Source organism: Planococcus citri, chromosome 3 (assembly GCF_950023065.1).
Source record: "Planococcus citri chromosome 3, ihPlaCitr1.1, whole genome shotgun sequence".
NCBI lineage: Eukaryota > Metazoa > Arthropoda > Insecta > Hemiptera > Pseudococcidae > Planococcus > Planococcus citri.
Genome location: NC_088679.1, coordinates 41,574,396 through 41,594,231, shown reverse-complemented (window position 1 = coordinate 41,594,231; position 19,836 = coordinate 41,574,396). Strand labels below are relative to the sequence as shown.

Below are 19,836 nucleotides of genomic sequence, written 5' to 3'. Positions count from 1 at the left end.
GTTTCGAAAGTTGAAAATCTATCGATGGTGTTTCACCTTGAATGTACTTTGTATATAATGAGAGAAATCATGAGACAAAAACGATGGAAGCCAAAAACACTGTAGCTTGGGGGTCAAACGAAGGTCGAATTCACTCGCAATTGCTATTGCCTTAAAATGTATTGTTTGAAAAATGTAAATATTTCTATTTGAAAAAATTCGTATCCGAGCTTATTATTTGATCTATTTTGGTTCTGAGGACTTTTTCTTGTTTCTTTCTATTTTTGTTTTTGGCTTTTAGCAATTTTTACAATGTATCTTAATGAAATATTCACGTGTACATACTAATTCTGAATACATAGTATACATATTTACATACCTATTACCCACTAAACTTGTTAAACAAAAAATTTCTTCATTCTTCTTTCATTCTTTACGTTTTTTCTTCGGGCTACATGTTGAATTACATTAACAATATTAACTAGAGTGGCTGCTATGTGCTCTAATCGAATTACTTTTATCGTAAAAGGTGGCTCCTGTTAATAATACTGAAATGAACGGTGCAGCCAAATCGTCGGTCAGTGATAAAAAAAAGTTATTCGAAAAAGCGATGAAAGAACATTGCGAATCTTCTCCTAAACCAGGTATTTTGTTATCATGATTTTATCTTTTTATTTATTTCATTTAATTTTTTTGTTTCATGCTTACACATTTTTGTTTTCTGAGCACATTGTTACTGATTTTTTTTATTCATTTTTTTAATTTTTGCTTTGTTTTTTTTTATTTTATTTTTTAAAATCGATGCGGCACGTAGTGCAAACCTCAAACGTATTCATAATTACGCTTTGTTTTCATTTGTTTTTTGTTTTGTTTTGTTTTTATTTAGAAAGAGTATTTACTTTTTTGAGTCGAGATGAAATCGAAAAATTAAAACAAGAAGAAGGTGAGTTCATGAGTGATCATTTTTTTTACATTTTTTTGTAGATGAGCATTTCTGTATCTTGATTGTGCTTTTGATGAATTTTTATTATTTTTCCAATTTTTAATTTCACATTGCGTTCATCTTCATCATCAAGTGCTCCTTATTTTTATTTTGAGAACCCTTGAACATTTTTCGGTTCGGGTATACATTGTATATGTTTGTTGACTGAAGTTGGGGAAACTGAAAAAGGAAAAAAAATGAGTTTGGTAGGATAATTCACCACTTTAGCAGACATTTTCATTTGTTCCCAAGATCTTGACAAAAATTCTGAAAACATATTTCATGCGCTCCTCGCCACTTCTTAAACGTAATAAAAAGCAAGCAAAGAATTTTCAAAAAATTCTCTTAATTCGAGTTTCTGCATGGAGGTGAATTTTCAACGCCTTACCCATCAGTTTTTTTAATTAAAAAGAAAAATCACTCCACTCATAAGTTTAGGAGAAATAATATCCCCTTCGTTTCATTATTTTATTCGTTAAAACCAAAATTGAATCTAAGGCGAAAAAAAAATTTTGTGAGTAAGAAAGTGGAAGAGAGGGATTTCGAATTGTATATAAATGTAAAATCCAATCCTTTCTTCTGTTGAGACAAGATACGTAAGTATGTACTACGTATGTATTTACGGCGAATAAAATAGGCAACTTATTATACTTACGTTACACCATTCTTCAGAATACGCACAAATTATTTACGGCAAACTGGTTAGGTAACTCATTTCGCGTCTTTTCTGAAGAATTTTACGCCTGAGAATGCATTAAAATTTTTTCCTATTTTTTAGTCAAATTCAATTGAAAGTCAGATTTAAAAACAAAAAATATTTTGAAATTTCAAAATTTGTTTATTTCATCTGCTTTTATGTATTCAAATCGTGCAAATAATGATGAAGTCTGCATTCGGTTCAGAGGGTTGAAATTTCTGCATTTTTTATTGAAAATCCAATGAAATTTTTTCCCCTTGACAAATTCATCGTGTGAAATAGTAAGAAATTTGGATTTTGGGTTAGAAAAGCTGAATCAGTTTCGTTCTTGAAAATCTACTGAGAAATATAGTCTTTGTTCGAATCTCTTGGCTCAATTTTTATCCCTAAATGTCCTAAAAAATATTACTGCGTTTAGATTTTTATTTTTGTTACCCAACATCTCTTATTCTTATTTTTTTTTCTGTGTTTTACAGAACGTAAAATAGCGACACTGTCGAAAGATATGTTGAAGAGTCTGTCTCAAGATTCCGAAGATCTCGATGACGACTGTTCGCCAGATGTGTTTAAATAATGACAACGAAGGAAGAATTTCCAGTCAGGGAGAAATACTATTGGACTACGGGGTAATCGCTCTTTGACCACGTTTTATTGGGGTCAAGATGTGAAAAGAAAATCATTACGTATGAATGATTGTTTGATGGTTTGGTATTCTGACTAAATTTGCAGTCGATGATGTTTCAGAATATAAGACGTGTGTGTTAATCGAGTTGTGTTTTTGAAAAGTTTATAAATTGTTTAATAACTTTGTGATGCTTTTTTTTTATTCGTTATGGAATAAAAATGAAACGATTACATTGACCAACTTTTATGGAAAATTTTTCAGTATTATTAAAGTTTAAATGTAGTGTGTATTTTTATGATTAAAATACGGGTTGGGATAAGTTAATATTTATAATTCGTACGCTAAGTAGCTTTTAACGTGCCTGGTTTGTTGATTGGGTTTACAAGATGGTCATCAATGTGTGAGGCTTGACTTTACGAAATTTTCAAATGAAAATCGAGTATTTTTTTTCTAATTTATTTGATTTTTGAAAAACCTTTGCGCAAATTTTATTATAATATTATTATATTACCGATTTATCGCCGAAATTAGCATTTAATTTTTTTCTTACATATTAATACATTTTATCGATCACGAGTGGTATTTTAAAGTATTTTTTTTTCTTTTTGAATTTTTATTCGATGTCATACTATGTCGACTCGAGAAATATGCTACGAGCGCATTCCATATTTTTTTTAATATTCTGTATTTATTTTATTTTTTGTACGAAGTGCAATTGATCATTTTTTTTATTGCCTCTTTTTTTTCTCCTCTTTATTATGAGTTGTATTTGTTTTTATTTATTTATTTTTGTAACCTATAATTTTTTTTAAATTAATTTTTTCATGTTCTTTAATGTTATTTAAACCAAAATATACCTATGTTGTATTTTTTTCAAATTGTTATAACTTGAATAATTGTGAGTATTACAGTTGAGAATTTATCGTCACTGTTGTATCGTGATTTTTTCTCTTTATTTTTGTGTAAATAGAAAAATGTCAATTACTAATTATAAATCGTTTTTGTTCTTGTACATCACGTTGGAACGTTTTTTTTTTTTTTTATATATATATTTATGACCATATTTTGTATTTATATGTTTTGAAAGCGTTTATTGTACTGTGAACACGCACTTGTGTGTATTGTAAATTATTTAGCAATTTTTTTTCTCTTTATTTATATATTTTTCCGAATTCTAATAAACACATTCATTATTGGTATTTTTAAGCGGTTTGTTATTTGAAATTCGATTTTCTATTCCTTCAGTGGAATACCTATTTATTCGTGATTGGATTCTCCTGTCTCGTTATTTCTTCGGGTTTATAATGCCTTCTAATTGTAACTGAAAGAAAATAAGAAAATATTAACATTTTTATCAATATTTCAAACGCCGTGAATTTAGCTTAGGTAGGTACTTTGAGTTGTTGATTTGTCCTTCTTAAAAATTGCATCTCATCTTCGTATTTTTTTTGCTCTGCTAGACGAATTTCAGTATTTCTTCGATCGACTTGTCGAGCTTTTTCTTCCAGTTGTTCTATTTTTTCTTCGAGCTGTTTCTTATCAGTTTCTAGTTTTTCAATTAATTCGTCCTTTTCACATTTACCTTGCTCTGCCTGGGAAAAATTGAACAACGGTTAAATTTACTATGTAGGTATGTTATTCCATCTTATTTTGTGGAATTGCCCACTTTCTCCTCTTTCTATTTCAAATCGTCAAAAATAGCCGAATTCGCTAGCTTACTTGAATTATTTTTCGTAATCCGAATGCGATGCTACTTTCATATAAGGCTTGATAAGTTCTGATTGTCATACGCATTTCATCACGAACCCTTAATAAAAGTATTCCTTGTTCAACGCAGTTCAATGTTATTTGTCTGACCAATTCATCTGTATAGTGTTTTGGTAGCGGTGAATTTTGATAATAATTTTCGTCGAGTAGTTGATAAATATTATTGAACATTTAAATTTTACCAAAACACTGCGTAAAAAGCTCTCTTCGAACAGGGCAAACGCCGATAACTCTAGCTTGGCGTTCTTGTAATCTTAAATCTAGCTGTTCTCCTAATTTTATTACATCTGTTCTTGTAACCGGTTCGGTTGATACCTGAAAATTATCCGATTTAGTTTTCATTTTATGATTGCGATTTGATCCGTTGGAAGTACGATATTGTTCAGTACTTTCTGTCTCCATCTAACACCATCTTCGTCCCATTCTCTCGGTGGTAAAATACAATTTAATGCGTCTTCTGTTTCTTTGCTGATTGCCGGTAATGGTGTTTTTGATGTCGTTGATACGAAAAGAGACGAACCGGATGACTGGAAAATGGAATAGAGACAACGAATTGTGTGAAATTGCGAACGAGTAAAAATAATCTGTATGCAACTCTTACTTTGCTTCCCGATGGTTTATCCTCTTTTACAGATACTATTTCGGGTGTACTGTACTTTACCAGTGAATTAGGCGATGGTATAATTCGTTCGCCCATTTTCGAAATTATCAATTTGATTGGGCGATCATGTACATTTTGCGAATATCCTACTAGTACCCCTTATTTCTAATCCAATTCAGCGTTGAGTTTCCATAACAACGATATAACAAAGTGTATGAAAGAAATAAGTGAATGAGCTATGATATTTCAAGATCACAATTCAGAGTACCTATAGAAGTATAATAATATACCGAGTAATCGAGTATGTATCCTTTGAGAAAACCCGTCATTTATATCAATTTGATCTCCTTTATTATTAAATATTTTTTTAATAAATTGATTAAAATTTGATTTTTCTGTGATGTTGAGATTTTAAATTCTGAACTTACGTTGGAGAATGTGCCTATCGGTGATCTTGTAGTTTCACAGGCATTTTTTCCAGCATTCTAATGAAAAATAGCGCAGAAAATCACTTTTATGCGAATGAAGTTGCATACTGTACTTTTGCAGGAAATTGATTACATGTACGTAGTTCATTTTATTTGAAATTTTGAATCAATATTTTCAATTTAAATAATTATTCATGTTAAATTTTGGATCAACTACCGTAAACCGTATTCCGCAGGAATGCTATAAATTCTGAGTAATTATTTTGATTTGAGGCCATTAATGGCCTCATCGGGGTAAATAATCGATCACGATTTTGATGTTGATTACAATTTAGAAAGGTGTTATGCTAATTTGAGGTCTTCAACCCGTTTTAGTAAAGTTGAATACTACTTTCAAGTCGCTAATCGCTTAGTTAATGCTGCTATCACACTTTAACAAATTTTTATTACTAATTTCACCCATTTCAGCGATGAGAGAACAGCGAAAAATTTGTTGTTTTTTTTTCTCGTTAGAGAACATATTTTTGAACCTCTCAAGCCTGAGTCGAACTTAAATATCATTTTATCAAGAAATCCAAACAAAGTTCTCAAGAAGTGGTACAAAAAATATAAATGAGCTGAAACAGAGATTTACAATTTAAAAAAAATGAAAAAATATGTACTACTACGAACACATTTTTGAAATAATTTTATTCCACGCCGCGATAGCATTTCACGACAAACACAATTTTTATGAAAACAGTACAACGATGAATTGAAAATTAATAACAAGAATACGAATGAAAATTTCATGAAGTACAATAGCAAAAACATGGCTTAATTTAGATGTACCTACACTATTTATAATCAAGCGTCTGGCACTTTTTTAACATGACCGTATAAACCATAAACACACGATTACTCAAACAGAGATATCGAGAGCCTAGGTTCAAAGATTATTAATCACTTTTTTTGGTTTTAGAACTCAAAAGAGAGGGGTACGATAAGTACCTTTAAGTTTAATAAGTTTCCACGAATGAATGTTAATTTAGTCTGGGGAAAAAAAAATTAAAATAACGATGATTTCAGAGAGTAAATTACGATGAAATTTCTTCAAGTCATTAAGTGACGGAAGAGAACAAAATGTAAACGAAAAAAAAAAACATAATAATAAAAAATAGAGAAATACATAATGAAACCTGCATAGTGCATGTTCAAAAATTTGGCAGAAGTACAGTATCATACTGTAATCGAATAATTCTAAGAGCCAATCATTGCTGAACAATTTGTACGATCCGAAAAAAACCAATTGTATAAAAGTTACTACGTGATAAAAAATACTCACATTAAAACGTTCACTTATTTAAAAGAAAATCACCTTACTCCATTATTACAGTTGCTTTTGTTTTCAAATTCAATAAATAGGTACATATAATTTACTGCAATATTTTTAACAATGTAGAACTAAACTACATTTTAAAAAGATTTAGATCTAAATCTAAAAAATAATTCGACTAATATTGTAACAAAAATTCGATAAAAATTGAGTAATCTTATCCCTCGAATTTTTCATACTTTCAAGAACTCAACTTTTTTGAGCAAAATAATGAGTGTTTAGCTCAAAGTTCTTCACTAGTACGATATTTTTCAACGAAATTGCTACAATTTTAGTCTCGATGAGTACTTTGGAACCGAAGAAAAAAAATACCGCTTGTAAAATACACACAATTAGTTATCGCAAATCGACTTAAAATTAAAACATAAATACACACGAAACACTTAAAATAAAAATAAAAACCGAATCGAAACAGTGATACAGTTTCTATCAAAAGAAACATGAGGGAGAATGGGAGAGAAATATTAATAATGCAAATCACAAGGTATACATTACATGGACACATAAAAATATCGAGAAAAAAATCATTCAGTTACAATAATTAATTCAAATTTCGCTGAAATTCTATTTAATTACAATCATTCCAATATGAAAAGCCCTGAGATGAAAAAAAAATCACTCCGTAAGTAGATTTCTAATTTCTATGTGTAAGCTAGGCCGACGCACGTGAGTGTCGTGTAATTAGCGATATAATTAAGATACCCGTATTAAAATTTATTGATTTTAAATTCGATTTCCAAATTATCGTTGAAAACAGCTCAAAACATTTGAGATGACTGTAAAAATGTAATCCAAATGAAATTTTTAATCCTCGATTTTAAAAAATTTCGAATTTCTAAAATTCAAATCCTAGATATTACACATTGATACACAAAAAAAAACACTTAAATACACGCTTAAACTTCTGTCATGTATCAATAAACGCATTCAAAAATTATTTTTCAAAAAAAATGCACGTTACAAAAAGCTAATCCGTCAAACAATGTATGTAGGATTCCCTTCGAACGTTGAAATCATTTTACATCTAACGGGCAGTGACATGGAAAAAAATTCGTATTTACACATGAAACTGTGATAAACAAGAGGAATTATTGTTAAAAAATATAATTAACCACAGAGATCTGGTAACACACTAAAAAAATGTAAACTTGCCAGGCAACACGTTTGAAAATTTTCATACCGCAATTTACACATTTCGTACCACCTCATGCAAAATACTAATTTAAGAACATAAATAACTTATTTGTATTCATTTTTCTTTTCAAATGAAAGTGAATAGCTTAACGAAAAAAATAAATAGCTTGATTCCCGGAATATTATTAAAAAAAAAAAAAACATAGCAACACGAACGATCTAAAGTGAAATATTAATATCCGAGCTTTTATTACCTTTTTTGTTTATAGTCTTTTAGGAAGAATCATTTTTGATCAATAAAACCGCAACGAAAAGCAGATAATAAAAAGTGTAGAAAAAAATAATTTAAAAAAAAATTGTAAAAGATTAATACTGGTATCTTGGTAACAAACTTTTACAAGTCACAATTAAATATCGCTTAAAATAGATCTCTTTTTTGAAAACAAATATTGAAAAATAATTGCATCTTCATTTTTTTTTCATGACAATCATGGTACTTATCTAGTTAGTACCGAATGTGTTAAGACATGGTATTAAAAAACCCGTATTCAAAACTCCAGCATTGAATTACTTCTTTGAAAATTCAAAAAGGATAAAACAAAACGAGGTAAATAAAACACGTTGCGATAAACCAATCAAAATCGTTGTGGGGAAATGTTCGCTCTAATTTACTCGCTATCTACGATTCAGCAAACCGTTCATTGGCGAAGGAACGCTAGGTGACATTTCCAATTCAACTAACAAAGGAAAATGATCTGAAAAAAGGATAATAACTTTAAACATTTGGTCTGAAAGTGGTAATCACCATTTCTAGTGGATGGAATCTTTACCTGAAGGTATATGAGGATGGGGACATCCGATAATTTTATTATTTTTGAACCATTCTTGAGATAAAGGTCCGAGTAATCCTAACGGTGTCATGTTCTGCTTCGAATAGAAGATATAATCGATAATACCTTTGAAATGAAACCTGCGACAGATAACAGAAAACCAAAAGTTATAATAAATAAAAATTCAAGTAGGTATCGCATCTCTCTTTTCGATATTTCGATGCTACTTACGTGTAATTCGTGTAAGGCATGATGTCTTCGCCATAGGCCGATGATAATTTAAAGGAATGTGTGAATTCGTTAGGTTTCTCACATCCGGATATCTTTTGTAATACTGATTTATACGGAAGATCTTTAAAATCCTGATGATCAGCGTTCACACGACCAGTCGATAAGAATTCGATCACACCTAAACAATAAACATCGAAAACCCATCGTGGTATTACATACGGATCATTCTTCGAACGTCGAGTAATACTAAAATAAGTACACCAACCAGAATCCGGTAAAGAGTTGAAATCGCCACACAGTAGCAACTGTACGGAAGAAATATCGGGTTTATGTCCGGGTCGGAAATTTTGACTAGCTTCTTCTAGTATACTTCTCAGCTCGTGAGACAACATCATTATCTGAATCAGCTTAACGTCACAATACTCTGGATCCCAATGTATATGGGCCGTGCAAACTAATATCGGCTGATGAACTTGATTTATATCGCTTGGTAAACCTTCGATAAATAAATAACAATGTTGATGAAAAAAAATTGACTTTAATTCGGTATAAAAAATGAATATATACGAGCAAAAAATTAAAATATCTATTCTATTTCTACTTGAAAATTAAACAAAGAGTAAATACACCGTAACACAGAACGCAAGGATAAGCTATCAGCATTTTCTTATCGACCGTATTTCCCATACTAGTGAACATTTTGGTGGCTGCGAAAGCACACCATAACACAGCTACAGTACTCAAAATAATTCCTACCAACGAATATAAATTAATGAATAATCCTACACTCGATAACAACACCAAAGGTAATAGGCTGTATCCGAGTATCGAAGTAACCGAACTTAATTTGATTTCTTCGCTCGATATCATCAGAGTCAACAACAAGTACATAAATAAACAACTGAAAGCTGACAAAGAATATACATGGTTGAAATTGATATTAGCTCCGGAAATGAAAGAACAGAATGCGAACAGAACGCAAATGAAACAAGGTCCGGCCAGATCATAAGATCCCATAACTACTCCGGAATGGAATGGATCCAAAATAGCGATTAATCGTTTTCTTATTACGAATAAATCTATTTCTAACTCTTCCAGTAACGGGGGCTCGAATTCTTCGTCGTTGAAGTCTGCTTTTTTGTACACATTGTTATCATCCATGAAAGCGTATTCGGGCGTAGCTGGGTACAGAGGTTGATTGGTTTGATGGCCGTAATAACTAGGATTTAGGTATTGATTATTTGGATTGTTTTCGTAGTCTTCGGCGGGTATAAAATGAGAAGGATTATTCGCGTTTTGTTGATAATCAGTTTCGTAGAACGCCATAGTTATTATCACAGATACGAATGAGAGATGAAATATTCGCGGAATCAACAGTAGATTATGTGAAACGTTGATATAACTGTCAGAACTGATGAAAATACCGCCACAAAATTGCACTTTTCACTCCAAAAAGACTGAATTTTGAATGTTTTGCAAGATGTTTTGTTGGAGTTTTTTGAAAATCACAAATCTCGATTTTTGTTATTCAAATGTTTATTGGCTTGGAAGTGACGAATTTTGAGGGAAATCATGTCATACGAAGACGCCGTAATCACACCAATGCTTTGACAAAAAAATTCAATTTTTATTTTTAATTAAAATTTAATAATTTTTATTTTTAAAATTAAAAAAATTATTCAATTAATTAAATATTTAATAATATCAATGATCAATGATTAGTTTTAAAATGTTGGAAAATTTCAAACGTGTCAAGGTGTCAACGTGTCATTTAAGATTTTCCTTTTCTTCAGGTTCTCAGCAGGTGAGAAGTTGAGTGGGAACTTGGGGAGTTGGAGTAGATTGGAGCTTCTGAGCTTCAGTATCGAAACATCAGTATGCATTAGGGCTTTATACTCTCAATTTTCAAAGACTCGAACTTCAGTCATAATAAATTTCTATAATCTGTAATGAGCTGTACTCGATTTGATTTAACAAAAATAATACCGACACAGAGTCATTCATGCTCATGCTCATTTTTGTAGCCTATTTCACGAATACCTACGTTTATAATTTTTTAAAAGTTTCGTGTGTCATTACACCAAGTATTTCATACGTGAATTTACTCTTCGTTTATTTTATCAATGCTTGTACGTATCGACTTACCGTTATCCCAAGCAGCTTCTTTAGTTTTAAGTAGCGCAGCTAAACCTATATTGTCTTTGGGCATCACACGATTCAACATATCGTCAGATCCTTCTGAATTCGCCATAGCCAACTGAGTAAACTCAATGAGATGCTCTTTCACCAAAGAAAATCTGAAAACAAACGAAAAAAACTCTCATTAATATTTCTACTGGAACAGTTCGGAGAAATCTGCAATCCAACAATAATACACGAATATAAAAAGTAAAAGTCTAAGTAATATAGGTATGTAATACATTTTAAGCCGTTATTGCAATGATTCATCATTTGGCTTTTCTCGCAAAATGCATTCCTTTTTTTTTTTTACACATGTACATAAATATAAATCACATGCAGAACGTTTCACGTTTCGCGTATTTATTTAATCTGCAATATCCAATCCGGGCAACATTAATATTACTTGAAATCCTAGCAATTAGGCGTTTCCAAAGAACGGGTTTACATAGGTACGCTATGCTCACTATTAAGCATACTCAAGTGTGAAAATATTACATATACATAGATACCCACATTCCTAATTTTTTAAAAATATTTTCGGATGAATTTAGGTACCTACGAACACATTTATGAATTTTCGAACAACTTTCACTGTGTTTCATAAATAGAAACCGAAAACTTTCGCTTTCTTTCTAATTCGCGTCATTTGGTCACCGACTCTACAGCACAATATGCAATACAACAATACTCCCGCACTTAAAAAACAATCACGATAATATCTGCTACAGCTACGTTATATCCTCGTCATTTTACACAAAAGAGTCGTACAATAGCATCAAAATCAAAAGAAAAAAAACATAAACCGACTAGGTATTGCAAAAAATGTCCATAGAAGACTTCACGTTCTTTTGATAGGTAAATATGAGTAGTAATTTGGTTCCTTATCAATTGGTTCGAATTTAGGAATTTTTTGCACTTTTATTCTACTAATTTAGATGCATCTCTTAAAAAAAAAAAAATAAAGAACACCTATCGGAGTATAGAGTTTAAAAATTGAATTAGAATCGTAATCCGTTCCAGTGTTTATTAATGTCTAGGAAGTAGGAACGCACGAGTACAGTGAATTATGAAGTTTTTTTTCAATTTTCAATTTCAATTTGATATCTGCCAATCTAATAGAATTGATTTACACATTTACACCAAACTTCAATCAGATTCAGAGCTTTTGAGAACGAAAACAGGGACTCATGTCATTTACAACTTTCCTCCCAAAAGTCAAAAAAATGTACAATTATCAACATTTCATTATTTATCCGACGGTAGATTTTGGCTATTCAAAGGACCAAAACACCCACTCCACTCCCTTTGAATTATTTTCATGCCCTGACCACCGGAATTTCATTCCCTTACCCCAACTAAAATAGCCATCGCGCTACAGCTCTGATTTCAATTTATAATAAGACACTCATTTAAGAGTCATTCACACGTACCCACACTTTTTATTTCGCATATAGTCCCTGAGCGTACACACAAGCTCTGAGAGAGGTTAACTGTCATTTTGCACGTGTATCACCTTAACCTTGAAGTAGGCATCATATTATTCCTACACTAAATTCATACAATCGTAGTTTACCTACAGATAGTCAGTCCAGATAATACACATCCAAAGCAACACCATTATTCATCAACGATCTAGCGCAATTACTTATGAATCATGTCAACTGTCGAGTACACATTTATAATATAGCTAAAAATATCATCTAAATTTGGATGGCGCGCGGCAGTGGTTATTTAGATCGAATTCGGATAAGATAGGCTAAACTTCGTGACAAGATAGATGCAGCGTACTTCTTCGAACACTCGTTCGCGGATCGCAGTCCAATCAAAAAAAAAGCCAGTTCTCCGCAGTATGCTTACGTATACTGCTCAATGACGTAAGCGATCAAAAAAGATGAATACGTAAAGAGAACTTTCTTGCCAGAACAATAAGAAAACATTTCGGTAACACAATACGACGTAAACATCGAAAAGACTCGGCAATTCATCCGAATATACATCTTTAGACCTACAGATGATAATGCCTCGCAGCGACCACCACGATAAGTGGATAATGATAACATGGCAAAGTGTACCATATAGGTGGAGGTATCTCTTCACTCCAGCACTACAGTAAAGGAATAAGATACAAGTACACGACACGTACGTCTATGTACGTACATTTACATACTGCGTAAGTTTCGCCATCATCTCGTAAGATGTTTTCGTTGGTTCAGCGATCTGCGCGAATATATCATCACCGGTACAATATATGGTCACGATTGCTGAAGGGTCTCGCGTGGCGGTCCTTTTTAATTCGCTATTCGCGATTCAAACGTGAACATTGGGAGAGGCTTCGGTTCTGCATACGGAATATCAATTTGGTATAAGAAGAAAACAAGCGTATACCTATACACTTGTAACTCGAAACGTTTTCGTTTTCACATCGCGATTATAGGTACCTCGTATACTCGTACATAGACATACCAACCAGCTAAATTGCCAACCTAGGGTCGTCTACGAAAACCGAATACAAGGAGTGCCCACCGCGCCGGTCGAATCATCGGCATTTTGCACGCACAAATATCATTCGATTCGTGGTATAATCATCGTCAAATAATGCCATATATACGAATTAATTAGAATTTCGATTTCGTCTCTTCGTTGGTATTCCACGATACGAGCCAGACATCGTCGTATTGCCTACAGAGTGTCAACTTTTCCCACTAACCATAACTTTTGATCAATGCGACGAGTCAACCAGCTATTTACAATGTTGTTAGTAATGATTCATCTGACATCAGCCGAGATGAAACGTGCGCGTATATTTATCGTTTCAACGAGTTTCTGAATTTGAATACGTGTTCGTTATCGTCTCATAAGTATGTATGTAAATATGGGCTGACAACCAATGTACATCATACAAACATCGCTGCAGCATACCAACGTATAGTATAATACTCGTTTTTTTGTGAAATCGTCTTGAAAAAACATCAACACCGCCAGGGTCAAGTCGTCAATTGTCGTGCTATGATGATCCAGTTCCATCGCAACGATTGAACATTTAAAAGCATCATATTCCGCGTAAAATTTCGATACCTACTTTGATTGATTTTTTAATGCCAAATTACGTAGGTAGATCTAGATGAAGTCAAATCTTCTCACGTCAGCATTTGCCTTTTGAATATTAAGTATGCATTGCGCATCTCTCAAAAAATCTCTTCCAGGAATGTTCGACACAAAAATGATGGAAGAGTTGCATATGTCGAAAAATCACGGCGTTGAAAGAGAAATACGTATTCAAACGTGAACGGTATTATGATACGAAGGTTCAGCTCGCAGCGACTTCAATTCCAGCAGATTCCGATACTTACTTATAATATGTATCTTTTCTCGGCTAACTAGAGAACAACACATGCTACGTACTCGTATTTGTCCATAGTTTAGGAAAACACGTAGTGTTTAGCGTTTTTTTTAGCTTTTAAGCTTGACCCACCACTCCAAATAGCCGGCCGATGATTTCTATAGACAGATACACCTGAAGATACACATTTGACGAAAAAATCGTTTTGGTATGTTTTTTCGTTCCGGAGATATCGCACCTCGGGAGTAATAAGGTTACATCTAAAAAAAAAAAATCGATTTTGACATTTTTGCATTCAAAAATAACACACCGAGTTGGGTACATTATCTAGATCTAGTAAAAACGCAAATGGCCTAACTCAAAATCCCAACAACATTGCAAGTTGTTTGGAGTTATAAGGGTACATCTCAAAAAACGCCGCCTTTTTTGAGTAAATTTCGTACATACAAAGTGTTAAAAAACAGTTTTGATTGTTTTGAATGTTTGTCAGATAGAAATAGTCACAAGGAGTGTATTTTTTATTGGTTTGTACCAAATGAAAAACATTAATTGATCACTTTTCAGAAAAATGAATTTGCACATATAATGAAATTTTAGTTTTTTGAGAAAAACTCAAAAACTAAGCACTCTAGAAAAAAACTTAATTCTCTACAACTTTGTATGTTACATGAATTTCTTTCGCCTCCAGATCAATTTTAATGAAAGGTTATAACTCAAAATGTTTTCCAAACATCGAAATATTTCCTCTGTAAGATTTTATTTTTAAAAATGTTCTTATGCTAAATGAAAGTACAATACCAGATCTTTTAAATGAGGTGCTATTCATTCCTCACAATTAATTATAAGTTGATGAAAATAATGAATCATGTTTTTTTTAAAAAAAGAAAATCACTCTCCTGTAAAATTTCACTTTTTTGAAATGTAACCTTATTACTCCCAAGGTGCGATATGTAGATTTAAATTTTTCTTCAGAAAAAATTTATCACAAACACGCGCTGATGCAGAATTTTCCCCCTGAAAAAAGAACGTTTTTTGGCCCTCCTGGTTGAGGGGGTAGAGTGGGGGGCTATGGGCCCAAAATAATTTTTTCATGGTGCTAAAAATACCGTGTGAGTTATATCGAAATCCGATGTTGAGGGTATTTCACCTATCTTAATGGGGGGTGGGGGTACTTCCTTTTTCATCTAGTAGGGAGGAGGGGGAGGTCAAATTATTGAAATAGGACATCTCTGATGAGAGCGAAGAGGTGGCTTCCCAATATGACTTTCTTTTACCAACATTTTTAGACATTTTTTCATAAAAACTGAAAACTTGAAGACGTAGGAGCAAAATAAAAATCGTTTGCATTTTTTTCACGAGTAGGTAGGTAGGTATAAATAAGAGACACTTTACCATAGTCCACATAGTCAAAGGTGGGATGGGGATAGTGAGTATGCGTTGAGTTCACTCTCGCAGGGAATAAACTTTGTATTTGAACTAGAAAATTATTAACTTCAAAATTTTTGTCCAATATGGAACGTTCACAGGCGCCACGCCACTTATTTTTTACCAAGGAGCCTGAAAATTTCATGGTGTGATTTTCTCACCCGAGTAACAACTTTAGAAAAAACGCAAACTGAAAAAAAAATTCTGAAAATTGACACATTTTTGCATGTCTTCCTTTCTCCTTTTTTCCTACCTGCGTAAAAAGAAAAAAAAAAACAGCAAAAAATGATGTACCGAGTTGTTGCAGGTCAAGACAAAATCGTGATAGTAAAGATGGAAGGAGAGAGGAGGAATGGAGAGAGAAACAGAATATGAAAATTTTAGCTGAATGATGATGAATCAATCAGGTAATTACACTGATTCTACGTACATCAACTCAGCAAAAAAATACCATTACAATTCCACTAATCGATCAAAAAATGCTTTAAATTTGACCATTTATAAAACTGTGGTTTTTTATAGGCTTCCTACACAAGCAGGTAATAATTACAGCCAAATCCTTACATCAAAGAAGATTTTCAACAAATTCTCCATGCGTCATTGACCATCACACAGCATATTATTGATTTATAAAAAGGTGAGAATTAATTTCACACATTAAAAATACGTATGTACTGTAGGTAGGTATAGCTAAATAAAGGTTTGTTGAAAGATTACAACGGCGAATGGCGTTAAACGAAGATCGTGCAAATACTACCATGCCACCGCCAGTCTTCGCAATAAAAACACAACGACGAGTTGGACGTCAATATCACGAACCGTATAAACGTACCACACTTCACACTTTCAATTTCGTTCATTTCTAACATACACAATGGCAATCATAAAACCATTTAAACGACTTCGCACACAGCTACATCTACTCGTGTACGATAGCTATTCTTTAGTGAAAAAATAAAAATAAGTATTTCGCAAAAATAAAAACATTCATACGATACGCAGAGATGAAGAATATTTTCTTAAAAAATGATGCGCAAGAGCGAAAAAATTGGCAAAATACTTTGAAGATTGTCATTTTTATACAGTATCAGAAAAGTAAGTAAAAATTCGAAAGAAGCGCCTCTGAAAACCCTACAAACGATAGGTCACACAAATTTTAGATTTTTTTTAGATAGGGGACTTCTTGTGGGGGTTTAGGGGGCTCGTATTGAAAAAGTAACCAGAAATTCGAAATCAGTACCATCGAAAACATAACAAAGAATAAATGTAACACGATTTTCAATTTTTTTTTGAAATTTAACTAAAATGAGGGGTGGGTGGAGCGAATTCCTTCGAAGTAAACAAAGCATATTCAGATTTATTAAATGCAATTTTTTTTCAATTTTCAAATGGTAGTTCCCAGATTTTAACCACATACGTATAAAAATTGAGCCTTCAAAGTTCTCGAAAACTATTTTTGAATTTCAATCCTCTTCAAAACTGATCAAATAGATCAATTCTAACTTTACCCAATTACATTTTGAGGTTTCAAAGTTGGGAATTGGAACAAAAAACTGAAGCTATGCAAGAATATTGGAAAGCCCCTCCTTTCCCCTTCATAATCCAAGAGATCCCGCCCGTACAACACAAACTGTACATTTTCGCATTCAAAAAAAGGCAAACGATATCAAATACGGATAGCAAAATCAGCTTCTTTGGTCACTTTAAACGGTACGTTCAAAACACGAATAAATTTCGATTTCGACTTAGGGCTATACCAGCGTTCAATTCACCAATGTAAATCTTGGGCTATTACCGCATTTTGTTGTACCAACGAACCGCAAGTAATCAATATTTGCAATCTATCGATCGTAAATATTTTGCAAATTAGAATACTCATATTTTTTGCGGTCACCGACATCGGGCATGGCAACAGCAGCAGTCATAATATTCCAATACGTATATGTACTTGAAAACTTTTTTCGTATTTACCCTAAGGTGTACATAGAAAAAAATCCAACATTTACCGTATTTTTTTTTCAGCGTCATTCCACCACGTACACGAAAACGAAAACCAACACGTGGATGAGCTTCAATCCTCGTAATAACGATACGTGAATTTAAAATAATGCAAATCTAAGGTATGTTTATGTTTCCGTTCACTCCTACACACATACATAATACGTGTTCCGCAAAAAAAAATACAGCCTTCGGTGAATAGCGAACACTCGAATCTTGGTCGATCCAAAAAATTGAATACAGTATCCAATGTGTGCTTCTATACGTATGTAATTCAATCGAACAAATTCGTCGTATTTTCTCCCTCTTCATTCTCGGCGTATCATAATCTTCGAAGGAATGAACACATGAACGCGACAACATACATACAAATGAAACCGCTAAACGAAAACTGTATTTATCGAATCGATTTAATTAACCTGCATTAATAAATCATTTGAACGGTTATCGTTTGCGATGATACATGTATAAACGAGATAATGATTCAAAATATACGACTACGTGTACGTCAAACGTCATCTTATAACATATTGTACTCGTACGATGGCCGAAATACCTACAACAACAACGTGCGATTATTGTTTTCATCAATGTACATACAGCGCGTTTAACAGATCTTATACGATCGATTGTCGATTGATCGACACCAGACACCTCCTACAACACAACCTAAACTTCAAACAGAACCCATTTTATTCATCGGAAGGTCGAATATGTACGTCTACGTACGTACCTTACACAAGTTCACGAAAATAACACGTATTCAAGGTACAAGGTTTTTCTCTTTTTGGGGGATAATTTTAAAGAAAACACGAGCGAGGCTAGCTCAGTTTCTATAATACAAGAATAATGTCCATATTGAAAGAACCAGTCCAGTCCATCTAAGAAGCTATTATTTTTAATACTCCTTTTATGCAAAACATATACTACTATATCGCATGACTGACGTTTTTTCACGACTTAATTAATCTGTCCACGTCACGAAAACGTACAAATTCGTCGTACCTATTCGCCGTTTCGAAAGGCGAGCGAGCTTCACAGTTTACGCTTTAACGGCTCGGCTACCATAATAAAGATGTTAATAAATTTGCATACTCGTTAACCAACAAGGAGCAGAATATGCGAATTGCTAACTTACTTGGCGGTACGGTAGAAGATCGCGCAGCCATCAACGTATTTTCTGTCGTTTTCAGTCATCGTCTTCGCCCTAGACTTGGGAGAAAATATTCCATCGTAGCCGTCTCTTTTTAATTCTGGCAAGAAAAATTTGTAAAATTGATCCGTTTCGACTTCCTGCAAACCAAATACAAAGCTGAGTGTAAAAAAATTATTTTCGTAACAATTTTTTCAAAAAAAAACTTGGAAGTTTTGATGGGGAAATGAACACGAACGAAAAAATACTTAACCAGTATTGAAAAAAGGCAACAAAAAAGCTGAAAATACCAAAAAATATTTTTGAAATTATTTTTCAAAGAAATTGTACAAATAATACAGTCCAAGTATTACTGAAAAAATGAAACACTTTGCTGCAAGATTAAAAAGCAGGTACAATAATACGTTAACAATGGGAAGGGGAGATTGGCATCTCTAACAACAAAATTGAAAAAATAGCAAACAAAAAATTGCTTCGATTTTCATTAAATTTTTAGGAAGAAATCACTAAAAAAATATGCCTTACAAAAAAATAAGAATTTGTAAAGTACAAAAAAATTTAAATTTAAAAAACAAATTCCATTCTCACATACATTTATTCCGTTAAGCATAAAAAAACTGAAACGAAACTGCCTTTGAAAAAAACGAAGAACATTTTTACAGAAATCATGTTTTTACAAATTTTTTTTTGGACGGGGGGAGAAGGTGATTTTTAGGTTGAAATTTACTGAAAACAAAAAACAAAAATTTAAGAAGTAAAAATAAATGCCAAATAATTATATTTTTCACACTCGGTTAAAAAATCACCAGATAGCAGAATTTTTCATAATTTGAAAAAAAAACAGACAAAAATCAATTACAATTTTAGAAAATTGAAAAAAATATTTTTAAAACAGTCAAAAAAAAATGAAAATTATATGTTTAAATTTTGCAAAAATATGAAGCAACCTTAAAAAAACTTGAACAAAAAATTGTAACATCGAATCAAAAAAAATTTCGTGAAATCGTATCTAACATTTTTTTAAACGTTGAAAATAGAAAACCTGAAGTGAACTAGAGATTAAAAAAATGTAAAAAATGAACTCAATGAA

At 32.4% G+C, this 19,836-nt stretch overlaps 4 protein-coding genes across 4 annotated transcripts in view; 1 reads left to right on the top strand and 3 right to left on the bottom strand.

Annotated features, from left to right (window-relative positions):
• The window catches only part of scrib (scribble), a 105,511-nt gene extending 102,029 nt beyond the window's left edge, over positions 1-3,482 (top strand). The window contains exons 32-34 of the mRNA XM_065357307.1: positions 509-623; positions 866-922; positions 2,135-3,482. Of these exons, the coding sequence (XP_065213379.1) occupies positions 509-623; positions 866-922; positions 2,135-2,232 (270 nt within the window). The 3' untranslated portion in view covers positions 2,233-3,482. The remainder of the gene's footprint in view (positions 1-508; positions 624-865; positions 923-2,134) is intronic.
• On the bottom strand, positions 2,996-4,870 carry Dnali1 (Putative inner dynein arm light chain, axonemal Dnali1). Its single transcript, XM_065357309.1, has 6 exons — positions 4,652-4,870; positions 4,440-4,577; positions 4,233-4,365; positions 4,003-4,148; positions 3,678-3,875; positions 2,996-3,604 (listed from the first exon to the last, which is right to left on the bottom strand). The coding sequence occupies exons 1-6, from the start codon at positions 4,745-4,747 to the stop codon at positions 3,569-3,571; spliced, it is 747 nt and encodes a 248-aa protein (XP_065213381.1). The 5' UTR covers positions 4,748-4,870; the 3' UTR covers positions 2,996-3,568.
• An 880-nt stretch (positions 4,871-5,750) lies between these two features.
• twin (CCR4-NOT transcription complex subunit 6-like twin) overlaps positions 5,751-19,836 on the bottom strand; it is a 113,484-nt gene continuing 99,398 nt past the window's right edge. The window contains exons 7-12 of the mRNA XM_065354323.1: positions 18,732-18,886; positions 10,795-10,946; positions 8,915-9,145; positions 8,650-8,827; positions 8,419-8,558; positions 5,751-8,343 (exon numbers count right to left, since the gene is read on the bottom strand). Of these exons, the coding sequence (XP_065210395.1) occupies positions 8,264-8,343; positions 8,419-8,558; positions 8,650-8,827; positions 8,915-9,145; positions 10,795-10,946; positions 18,732-18,886 (936 nt within the window). The 3' untranslated portion in view covers positions 5,751-8,263. The remainder of the gene's footprint in view (positions 8,344-8,418; positions 8,559-8,649; positions 8,828-8,914; positions 9,146-10,794; positions 10,947-18,731; positions 18,887-19,836) is intronic.
• On the bottom strand, positions 9,168-10,180 carry LOC135838632 (protein YIPF5-like). Its single transcript, XM_065354340.1, has one exon. The coding sequence runs from the start codon at positions 9,973-9,975 to the stop codon at positions 9,247-9,249; it is 729 nt and encodes a 242-aa protein (XP_065210412.1). The 5' UTR covers positions 9,976-10,180; the 3' UTR covers positions 9,168-9,246.